The 12,465-nt window shown below is 37.6% G+C and overlaps 1 protein-coding gene across 1 annotated transcript in view; it reads right to left on the bottom strand.

Annotated features, from left to right (window-relative positions):
- The window catches only part of LOC101856826 (autophagy-related protein 2 homolog A), a gene marked incomplete at its 5' end in the record, with an annotated part of 80,398 nt that overhangs the window by 4,538 nt on the left and 63,395 nt on the right, over positions 1-12,465 (bottom strand). Inside the window, 12 exon segments of the mRNA XM_013085562.2 lie at positions 368-437; positions 895-953; positions 2,496-2,801; positions 3,342-3,443; positions 4,237-4,404; positions 6,085-6,199; positions 6,721-6,751; positions 7,773-7,989; positions 8,600-8,826; positions 9,470-9,596; positions 10,722-10,913; positions 12,137-12,210. Coding sequence (XP_012941016.1) covers positions 368-437; positions 895-953; positions 2,496-2,801; positions 3,342-3,443; positions 4,237-4,404; positions 6,085-6,199; positions 6,721-6,751; positions 7,773-7,989; positions 8,600-8,826; positions 9,470-9,596; positions 10,722-10,913; positions 12,137-12,210 — 1,688 coding nt within the window.

Genomic DNA, 12,465 nt, shown 5'->3' with positions numbered 1-12,465 from the left:
AAAAAAAAAAAGAGCGATCTCTACCAGTGGCACACTCATAACTATTCACAGGCCATTCAGTGTAGGGAAAGAGGAAGAAAGAAAAGACAGAAAGTTCAAAGACAAACTGATGGGCAGATACAGAGAGAGCGAGGCAAAGAGCCAAACAGACAGATATATATTGTCGGCTCAGAACTATTTCATCGAAAGAGTGCATTTTGGACAAAATAGTTCTAAGACAACAGATATACAGATATACAAAGGTATGGGAAAGACAGAGCACCACTTAGGGGAGAGGAGAGAAAAAGACAGACAGACAGACAGAGAGCCAAACTGTCAGGAGGCATACAAATAAATGGATGGAAAGACAGGAAGACAGTATTCTCACCTGAGCCATATCACAGTGCTTGCCACGATAGTCGAGCTTAATGGTAACATCTGAGATGAACACAAACGACCTAAAAAAAATATTTTAAAAAGAAGAAAAAAAAATGAAACACAGTACTGTTCTTCCAAGTTCTGTTGTTTAGATGTGAATTCACTTTCCTTTCTGACTTATGTTCAAGCTTGTAACTATTTGGACCTGTCTATGAAAAATCAAGACTATTCACACCTTCCCCAGAGAGCAACAACAAAAATATGCCTACAGGGCCGTAAGACAAATATTGTGAATGTTTTCTTTACGAATGTACAAACCTCTCAACCCATCCCGCCAAATAAATAGATTAATTAATTATTTAAATAAATAAATAAATACAATTAATTAATTACTTTAAAATAATGTAAAGTAATTTTTTTTAAAAATTAAAATTAAAATTCTACAATCTCACCCAACTTACACATACATCACATGAACACACTAACATTGCCAGTTCATGTGCAATAATTCAGGTCAATAAAGGACAGGATACTTACTTAATGAAGACTGGGAGATCCTCCTGAGGCACCTCCGACACATTCTCATTGAGGCGTGCCTGGGAACAGAATAAATTAGATTTACAAGTAACACATAGTCGTAATACAAATGTACGGTTTGTTTCATTACGAGTAGTCCCTTTTAATTATTTTTTTCTGAATCAGTGAACAGAGGCTCAACTAGGCAGCTTCAGCTACAACAAAATCCAGCTGCACTCCATAAAGAGAATCTGACATATATAGATGGACGGATAAGCACATGAACAGAAATACATGTACTGAACAGAAAGACAAGATACAGAAGTAAATGAGTCGTTTTATACATCACGTCAACATGATAACAGCCTCTCCAGGAACAGAAAAGGATAAAAAGATACCAGAGCTTTCCAGCAGCTGATGTCATTTTTCGAAGATTTTCGGGTCCAGGGCAGAGGCCTGGCAGGGGGTTGAAGGGGGACAGCGCCCCCTTTAGTTTTGAGAATTTTTTGTTTCAGGGCATCCTAAGTATGCCATTTCTGGCTATTCAAGCCTAAATTTTACAAGAAAATAAGTGAGGAAAAAAAAAATACCTTGCATAGGCCTACATAATTTTCTGCTTGTGTTAACCCATATTATTCTAAATCCAAAGCCATGCTTTCTCCCTTGTACAGATACTGTACATCCACAATTAGATCTATAAAACTTGACAGTTATGTTCAACTTTTTTCTGCTTGTGTTGGTTTGCACCATAATCATCATAAGGTGTAAAATCCTTCCTTATAATAATAGTATAACTTGACTTGATCTAGATTCTAGTCTAGATTTTAGATCTAAAAAACTTGACAGCTTATATTCAACTTAAATCCACAACAATACAAATAAGCAAGTCTGGTAAAAAAAAAATCAAGCTCTCTTTAGAGTTTTCTTTTCTTGGCAGGCCCAAGATCTATTGAACCACAATCGTCATTTCTTCCTCTTGTTTACAGTGCTGGTTCTCTGCTTCTTGAGCTTTAGAAAATGAAAGTGAAAGACACTGTCTACACTTTCAAACAAAAGAGCACTTCCGCTATGGGTTGGCTATTGTTGACTATTGGTTATAACGGAAATTTTTTATTTCGCATTTTTGAAAATAATTTTTTTTTTGGGGGGGGGGGGCACGAATTTTCAAGGAAATTTTTCCATTTGCGGAATTCTGCTAATTTGCGGAAATCCGCAAAATTACGGAAGACTGGAAGCCCTGAGAAACCAAAGACAAGTAAAGGCAGCAGAACCAATGAAACTTTCAACAACTTCTTGTTGACTGACAGACAGACATTCAGGTGGGTAGGTATGATGGTAGAAAAGTGGATGTGTAATTACAAACGTACATATCTTGACCAATGATAAAATGAACAGATAAACAAATATAGTTGAAAATGTTTAAGATGGGTGCTCATAGTTGAAGAGAAAAGTGGCCGTTTTAGATTGATGGCCATCTCACACAGTGTCATTACAAAGTAAAAAGTACACAAGGGAGGACACAGTAAGAGGCTGTTCGCAGAGGTGATTTTCTTATACATGTGACCAGTCAGTACAGCAGATTCGAAAGTAAATCCAGAATGATTTAAAACAATATCACTCACCTGCAGATAAATGCTCTGCTTCATGCTGAACTCATCAAACTGCATCAACAACTCGGTCTCGTCCATGCTAGACTCTTTCGTCGAGGGCTCTCGCACTTGCATGATGGGATCTGCACTCCCAACAGACGCTCGTGGGCTAGCCCGCCCACTTATCGGAGACACCCGCCCACCAGAGGGAGAGGCCCGGCCACCGAGGGGAGATGCCCGACCACCAACAGCTGACCCACTGGGTGGGGGTCCACTGGAAGGTTCCATCTCACTCTCGGATAATTGCTGGATGAAGGTCTTCAGAAAGTTGAGGGCGAGCTAAAAAACACATTAACAAAAAGACAAAAGATTAATGAAATGCCCACAGTGGTTTCAAATCTCACTGCTCTCAGATGTAGCAAGGTGTTCGAAGTCCAATTTTGAGTCAAAAAGATAAATCTAATAAAAATATTAATGCTTTTCGTTTGCACTCCATTAACAATACTGGTGCACAGTTAAAAATACAGAAATATTGTTCACTTTAAACTGCATAATTTTAAGGTATGCCCTTCCAAGCACTGTATAGCTTTTTCAGATGCCGGACCTTCAAATTTAGCATCCCTCTCCTATATGACTGAGACAAGTTGGTGGCAAGACTTTAAAACTCCTAAAACAACTTAAGATCGAGAATGCTCCTCTCGAGATCCTCACCATAGCTCAGTATGCTATCGAATGAGTCAATGGCCTGGGCCTAAACAGAAAAACATGTAAGCAAAACTGGAAATAACACTTGAAAGCACTCAGAATTTCCATCAAGTAAGCAACTTCTTTAAAAACAATGTTAGAGAGAAAAAGAAAAAAATGCAGTCTCTTCCTCACCTGATCAATATTCAGCTTAATGGGCAGCAGGAACAGTTTCACTTCTAGCTCCTCGCGGTGTGGGAGGTGCTCTGGCCGCTTGAATACCCCGGAAAACATCAGCTGAGAGTTGAGTGAACAGAGAGTAGGAAAACTCGAAGTACATAATGGGAAGAAAAACTTGTAGTAGTTAATGTCTCATCACAACAGAGGTAGGAGTTCGTGCTGTAATCGTCTTCATTGTTCAAACTAAGATGAAGGTGCATGCAGCAAATTTAGGTAATGCATGTAAAAAAATGTTGGTTGCAATGAATACATGGAAAGGATATTGAAACTATTCAAGAAATTAGCTACTGCACATTTTATGGCCATCCAGATACCTTTCCAAAGATTTTTACAATTCTGAGATGCAACTGAAAAGGAATTATTGTTCAATGTGAGATAAATGAACAGCAAGCGAGACTCTATACGTGGAAAAGGAATTACGTGGTTTTTTTCAAGAGCCTCTATTAAATAACCTATCACATCTCCTCATCTAGTAATGTAGTGACTTAGGCTGGAAAACATACCTATTTCCACGAATGTTAGAAGCACAGTGCACACTGTCACTGATAATTCGACCTTGTTGCAGAATTTCATCACAAACTTCTTATGTTTGAGTCAAAATCATACAACAAATCATACAGAGGGAGGATAAGAACTGCTTTACAAGAAGCAAAGAACAAGAAACAACAAGAGAATTTTTTTTCCAAGCCAATTCATAAAAACGTTTATACACAGGGCAGAAAAAAAAAATACGACAAATTATTTTCAATAACTAGAAAATAGTCCGACTTTAAAGAAACAAAAAAAAGTTGCACATATGATGAGGTATTCAAGTGGCAAAACCTTTTAAAAAGTGACTACATTATCTCACCATGTAAGCTGAGTTCTGCTCTGGATGATCCTTATCCACCAGTTTGACCAGGAATTTGTTGACCTCTGACGCCACAATGCGGTCCCGCAGCTCAAAAGAATTGACCAGGAACTTAAACCGGGATGACTGGATAGTCCAGGTGGGATAAACCTCGTAGCGGAAACGAATCTGTACCGTAGAGAATGTGACATTGATGAATAGAGGGAGGTGGGCCTTACAGTTGCTTTACAGTAAAAAAAGGTATAATGAAAATTGACAAAAATAGAAATCTATTATAGATCAGAACAAAATAGAAATTAATCTTAGACACAGTTCAGAATCAAAATTAACTCATTAGCTACGCCGAGCCATGGGCAGCGGTGCGGTGAAAGTGTCTTCCGTACGCCAAGCCGCCCCCGACGGCTCGAGCACCGACCTATAATTCTAGCTTAGATGTTATTCCAATCCACGTATCCATGTTAAAATAAAGGTTATAATATAACATTGACTTCCGGGTCAAGCGTTTCCACCGAAAATCGAAAGTTTAGATTCAGTTTTGAAACGCGATTTCGTAGTTTATGCGACTTTGTTTTATCGCAATGCCAAAATTATAGCCCAGACAGCAGTCTTAGTACATTTACACAACAAAATGTATCATTATTTTGCTTACTAAAGACATGTAGGACTCTTCTTTATAATATTGATACTATTGGACTCAAATTGCCGATGCACTGTTATTGAGAAATCAATATTTCTGAGTGCTAGACCTAGATCTTAATTGTCAAAATATTTTTTTCTCTCCAGAAACTCTATTTTTGGTGAAATTACACAAAAAGTGCAACTCAAGACATGTATAGGTTTATTCCAAATGCAATTCTGAAGAATTCCATATAAAATACGAGTGTTTTTTCTGTTTGTGATCCTTTTTTCAAGATTATAAAAAATAATTTATTTTTTTTCAATATCGGAAGTCATGATTCAAATGTACAGATATTATGGAATGTAAGTAAATAACTGCAAATTTTTCAATATTTTCCAGTTCTTTATTCATTTATGGTTATTTTGATGTATCAATTGACTAGATCTAGGTGCAAACATATTTTTTGAGTTTCACCAAAGATTATTAATTTTTTATTTTCAAATTTTATCCGTATCCAATGAAAATTGCGATGCATAATCCCCTTTTACAGGAACCAAAGTTGAAAAATACACAAATAACCATTACAGATGTATTTGACAAACCATACTCAACGTTTTGGTATATAATATGTTGATATTTATTTGAATTTGTGGCCCCAAAGACCTTTGAACTGCGCACTAGTCATCATCTCATTTCGCCCTACCGAAAAATATGTGTCCACAAGCCGAAATAATACGTAGCGAAAGAGTTGATCATGGACACAGTTTGAATTTAAAAAATTAATCCAGGACAATCCAAAAAAAACCTTATCCTTAGACAGCTTCAGAAAGGCAAGGGAATAAACAGCCCAAAAATGTTCTTGGAAAAAGTAAAAGAGTAAAGTCACTTGGAAAGAATAATAGTTTCAGTTTATTTGAAAATAGATAAAATAATCAAAGTTGCATGTCTGCTTCCATTAAAAAAACATGTCCACTCATAATGAGCTATTGCTTTCAAAATGTCAGTATATATTTCTCTGCTGCCAATCTAACGTTGCATCTCTTGTTTCTAAGCATTTGTCATAGTTTGTTATTTGCAGCATCTATGAAAGGTTAATCCAAAAAAAAAATTGATCAAAAGCGCAAATAGAGCAGTGGTCCTAAATAGCTATAAACAGCAACACATACTTTTATCTGAAGTCATTGCAAGGATCAAACTAAGATTGGATAAAAACTACACCAGATACTTACCTTATTCAAATCGAACTCCATCAACAAATCAAAGTTACGTAACTCTCCACCCCTTCGACGCCAGCTGTTCCGAGGAGAACCATCTGCGTCGGACGTCTTCCTCTGAGACCTTGGACTGTGGAACAGATTTTAATAAGTCACAAAAGCACAAATACAGCATGTAAAATAGTTTATTTGTAATACAGGAAATTCCATAAAAAGGATATAAATATCATAGACAAGGGCAATAAGAATATGAGTGTACAATGAAAAACGACAACATGAATTAACAAAACAAAGAAAGAAAAAAAGGAAGGAAAAAAGTCTTTAATTAAACAGTAGTAGTAACAAAAAGTTAACGACCCTATTAATTTTACATGAAACTAATTAACGGGATGTCTTTTCTACAGATGTTCAAAGCTTTTTGAAGAAACATATTTCTAGGTCTTTGCCCCATGCATAGCATTTGTTTATTCCTTACCAGAAACACAGACTTCCTAAAACTTATGTGATGAGTACTCCTATTCCAACACTAGTGAAGTGATTGTATTGATTATCTGGCCTGAGGAGTACACCGAACATGTTTTTGCAAGCCTCTGCTGACACTTTACATTGTGAATTTAGATGAATCCTGTTCAGCGATGCATAGACTCTTACCTCTGCATTCCACGAGACAATCCAATTCGTTCTGGGAAGGAAACATATGAGAAATAAGTGGCATGTATCTTCACTACTCAAGGAACTTTTAGGAATACAGTTTAAGCAAATAGAGAAACATGCTTTTAAATTTGATGAAGAAAAATAAATCCATTACAAAGCTTGTCTTTTGAGACAAGCCTTCTCTCCTCATCCTGACTCTAGATTATGAAAAAAAAATGTACAATTCAGGCAGTCATAAGTCATATCCGATTTAAACACAAGGGAAAGATTTACTGACTATCCCTTCTGTACAAAGAGGGTTGGTAGTGAACTGGATGGTAAATCGATTGAAGTTTAACCTCCTTGCAGCACAATTTTGATCATATCAGAGGAGACCCTTTGATGGCACATGTCAGAGCTAAACCAGCAAGCCAGCAAATAGATGATGATTATAAAATATGCCTCCCCCAAAAAGGATTGAACTCATGCCTTTTACAAGCCAGGAATAGAACATAACCATTTCATCACAGATGTTGGAGCAAATCTTCTCGTACCTCTGCCAGAACCAAGAGGTAAGTAAGAGGTTTCAACATGTTTATCTCACAGTCCACCTGATTTTCAAGTACATGGCTATTTTATAAAAACAGAATGTAGATTCATCCCTTGCCTGAGAGGCAGCCACATGCTGTTTTTGAAGGTACTCTTAGATATTTAAACTGACAAAGCTGACTTCAACTAATGGTTGGAATTATTGTTGAATTTTTGGATGGGCCTGCTCTTTTCCATTTTCAAGCCACCAAGAGATCTGTAACATGCAAAACTTTCACACAGGACCTCCATGACCAAGTGTTTGATTCTTCATATCCTTTGTTAAGGGGGTATCTATAGAAAACATGAGAAGAAAGAAGTCTGACTCGGGCAGGGATTGAATGCCAGACCTCCTGGTTGACAGGCAAACACCATGCTTGCTAAACTACTGAGCCCCCTCATGGTGGGTGCAAATAAAGAAGGACAGAAGGTTCCCACATACCACACAAAACATATCAAACGATTAGATTGAAAATACTCACCAGCACTAGAGCCACGGCGCTGATGTCCAAAATCAGACCCTCCATAGAGACGCCAGACTAGAGATAACTCTCTCAGGGTATACTGGTACTCTGGATCAGGGAAACCCTCAGGCGAGCGCAAAATGTCGAAAGAGCTGGTAGGCTTAGGAAGATAGTTTTCCACTACCTCCGGAGGGTGAGGCGACAGCTGGAATATTTTGTGACTGCCGTGTACATTCTAAAGAAGAGAAAGGAATGTTTTAAAAAAAGTCAGTTTGAAAAGAAGTAAGAAAGATCTGGAACTTAATAACCATAAGGGACATTTTTCTCATTTGCTAACAGTGACAATAAAAAAATATCAAATACTCATGGATTTTTAAAACTCATATTGTCCCACTTTCTCTAACATAATGGCAGCTCCACAAATAATCATGAGCTTTCCCTCCCTCACTTTTTTCCCATTCTCCAAAACCCAGATCTCTTCTCTGAGGTACTACCCAGTCTCAAACTTTTTTCTCCCCCTTCCCTCTTTGCTGTTGTGAGGTCAAACTTCTCTGTCCATAATTTTAGTTTCTTTCATCATTTCACTCATTATTGTTGTAATCTACAAGCTCCATCTTCTCTCAACCCTAATATCTTTTGTCTGTGGAAATCAAAGATCTCCACCTGCCTTCTCCTCAATCTAATCTCTTCCCTGCGATAGTCTACAATCTAATCTCTTCCCTGTGATAGTCCACAATCTAATCTCTTCCCTGCGATAGTCCACAATCTAATCTCTTCCCTGCGATAGTCCACAATCTAATCTCTTCCCTGCGATAGTCCACAAGAGACAATCTTAAACTTCTCACCCTAATTTCTTTGCTGTGGTAGTCCACAATCTCAAACTCCTCTTCCTCGTTGCCGTCATCTTCACAGTTGCCATTATCGTCTGACCCTGAGCTGTTTGACGTGGTGATGTGCAGCGCCTCACTCAAGTGTTGCTCCAGCTCTGGTACTTGGGACCCATCATACTGGAAGAACACACGAGTGCCTGGTCCCTTGGGTCGACGCTCCGGCACAGGCTCCGCTTTTCCTTCTGTGGAGATGTCACCAAGTTTTTTCAATGCAGATTGATTTGTTGAAGGAAGAGGAGAAGCATATCTACACAATAATAGCTATTTAGTGCTTGGATAAAGGATAATAATAACAGAGAGACAGAAACAACACAGGGAGAGTGAAGAAGCAGGACCCTCTAGAGCAACCCTCTAACCACATGCTTTACCAATCCAGAAAACTAGTCATCCATATGAATTTTAATATTGACAGAAATTATAATAACTGTTGTTGATATTTGTCAAATAAGCTATTAAAGACTAGGTTTTCAACAAACAAAAAATAATGTATTGTTAATGTTATTACCATTATTAACGAACACTAATTATTATCATTATTATTACTGTTGTTACTCACAAGACAGATAAACTCAAGTTTGCACTTTTGTTCAGGAGAATACACTGTTGGCACTGAAACCACTACCATTCATCACAATCAATATCGCAATTGCTACCGATTGTAAAAAAAGTTGTTAGTAAATATTTTCACAAATGTTTTGTACCCGTACACAAATTAACCAAAAAAGGACAATCATGAATACAGAAACAGAAAAGGTAAAGAAAAAAAATGAGAACCCGTAAATGGCATGCTCCAAACCAACTTTATATATTTATGTTCACACTCACCAGAGCATTCTTGACTGTCATTCATGGCTTCCTCTAGAGCCGAGACGACTGAAGCTTCCTGCTCCGGGGTGAGGGCTGGCACAACTGGACAAGACGATGCAGCTTGACCTTGAAGTTCCGTTTCCTCCTGTGAGTGGACAAACCAGCGAAAGGTCAGTGGGAGTATCAGTGACGCAGTAAAGAAAAAAACATTTAAAAATTGGTCTTTTTTTATCTTATCACATAATACTTTCTCTCACCTGCTTTATACTTCTTTAAAGTAATCAATGCAAAAATATTGCAGTTACAAGATTGCAAAGTGAGAAACAGAACAAAGACAATTAAACTTTTGATTTCTTTACTCAAACTCTCAAATCTCCTCAAAGGTATCTTTCTTAGATCCTCTTGAGAATCTGAATGTTGAAAATTACAGTGAGACACCACTATATGCTTAAGTTGTGTTTTCTTTCTGATTATCTTCAGAACAGGTATGTCCTAACACAAATATACCTTTTATCTTTAAAAAAAATGCCTTAATATTAAATACTAACTTTCTACTGAAAGATATTCTTAAAAGTTATTTCCATGAAAATCACAAGAAACCTATGCCAACAGGACAGAATAATGTCAAATTTAACTTTTTAACCCAACTGCACATTTTCCTTAGCCCTTATAGTTACTAAAAACAATGTAAAAAAAGATCCCCCAGCTTTTGAAGGTATTTGAATTAATGCAAAGAACTTCCAATATTTTGATATACATAAATTATACTTTGTCAGCATCATTTCACAAGTGCATAAGTAATTTTTTTAAGTTCTGAGAAAAAAAACACACACAAAAAAAAGAGCTCCCAATTTAATAAGAACCACAAGTTGGGCATTTTTCATTTTTCAAGGATAAACTAGGAGGAAGGAAATTATTAAACCGAATGAAACTTTTGTAACATACTCCTTGATATCTTTCTTCAAGTAACAGCTTATCTGGAAACTTCCAGAACTGATTTTGGTGATTGTGGAATGATGCTAACGTTATGATTTGAGCTTTTGAAGATAATGGACCCTTCTCAATCTTGTACATAGACTCTTCCCTTTTAAAACTGAAATTATGAAAATATTAAAATTTGGCATATTGACTGAACTACTTTCCACTAGAAGAGCATGATTACTGAGCAGCCTAAACCTAATTGACAACAAAAAGATCTCTCCCCTCACTAGTTGTTGTTATTTTCGATCAAGCAAACTAGTTCTCATGTCCGATTGTCTTCTTCACTCACCCCTTGAGCAGCTATGGATTGAGTCTCATCTCCCCCGCAAGATGAGTCGGCATCCCCTTCGAAGTCCTCCTCACCCAGGTCCCCATCACGCACGAGGTACTGGATGAGGTCGACAAGTGCGCGAGCTGAATCCGCACACGTGTGCAGCATCAGCTGATTGCACATGAACCGCATGTCCGTTTTGGGGATCTTCTGTTTAGGGGGAGCAAAAAATTATAGTGTTGAAATGCATGAGGAAGATAAATTACTTGTCAAAAAACAATCTGCAAAACTGAAAATCAAATTCACAACAAACAAGTACAGACATTATTAAGGTCCGAAGCTTGTTATCCTCGCAATGACTTATCCTAACCCTCCAAAGACACGTCTGCTGGGACATTTCATTAACTCATGCTCAGCACTATTCATGGACCCCCGAGCAAGTGTTGGTTCCCACGTGCTGTCGGCATTGCTGACTGTTTATGACGCCACAGCGCCAGGAGAGAGAGAGAGAGAGAGAGAGAGAGAGAGAGAGAGAGAGAGGGAGGGAGGGAGGGAGGGAGGGAGGGAGGGAGGGAGGGAGGGAGAGAGAGAGAGAGAGAGAGAGAGAGAGAGAGAGAGAGAAGAGAGAGAGAGAGAGAGAGAGAGAGAGAGAGAGAGAGAGAGAGAGAGAGAGAGAGAGGGGGGGGGGGGAGAAAACCCTCCAAAGACAGTCAATTGTCAAAAAGTAGTGAGCATTGCAGCGTCAAACTAACCCAATAGATCTAAGTTAGCCCTGTAGATAAATTGTAAGTTTCTCAATACAGCTATGATATGGGCATGATGCATCAGATCAGACCAGGGTTATTTGTGGGACCGAAAAAAAAAAGGGGGGGGGGGTGGTAAATTAAACTATTAAACTCGCTCAAAACCATGTACACCATGAACATGATTTAACATAAAATAGAGTAGCCTACTTTACAGGGATTTTGAGATCAAGCCTATATAACAAGCAAAAAAGATGGCCTTGTAGTGAGTCAGATCCTGAAAAATGTTCTCTGTTCTGTCTTCTTACAGGGATGTATATTCACATTTCTTTTTCTCCATGAAAATCTGGGTACATATGATCCATTTCACTGTGAGTAAATCAGTAGTCCTTAGAAAAATAATGAAACAAATACCAAGGACACAACAAGAGTAAGCTTCCAAAAATTTTCATATTATCTATTAGTTTAAATATGTAGTAGTTTTTATTTTCCCAAAATCTTTGCAAACAGTGTCAAACTATTTTATCTGTAGCTTTGGCAAACAAAGCAAAATATATATAATATTTTCACATACTGGAAAGCTTGACTGTGGTGGGAAGTAATTCAAATTCTTTTTCAGTTCATTAAAAAAACAACAATCAAGCATAACAACAACAAGACAGTTAAAACACAACACAAGTTTAAGCAGACCTGTTTCTGTGGACGCGAGTAGGAGAACTGGAGCCAGATCTTCAGCTGGTCAACTTCTCCCACACACACATAATCTGGAACAAGAAAGTATTCACACAATACGTGAGGCAATGTGGTAAAACCAGGAGCTCGTCAAATTAATGAAATAGAAGAAATAGGCATTTTTTCCACTAGTATGGCAATTTTAATCAAATTTTGTTGGGGTTTTTTTGGCTCAACACCTTTTAAATCCACATTTCCATGTGAATTTTACTGAAAAACAATTAAAGGCACAAAATATGTACATTTTACAGTTTTCAAGGACTCTCAAGCTATTTTGTAGCCAATTT

Source organism: Aplysia californica, unplaced genomic scaffold, assembly GCF_000002075.1.
Source record: "Aplysia californica isolate F4 #8 unplaced genomic scaffold, AplCal3.0 scaffold00387, whole genome shotgun sequence".
In the NCBI taxonomy this organism is placed as follows: Eukaryota; Metazoa; Mollusca; class Gastropoda; order Aplysiida; family Aplysiidae; genus Aplysia; species Aplysia californica.
Note: the sequence above shows the minus strand (reverse complement) of the source record. Positions and strands in the feature narration are given on the sequence as shown.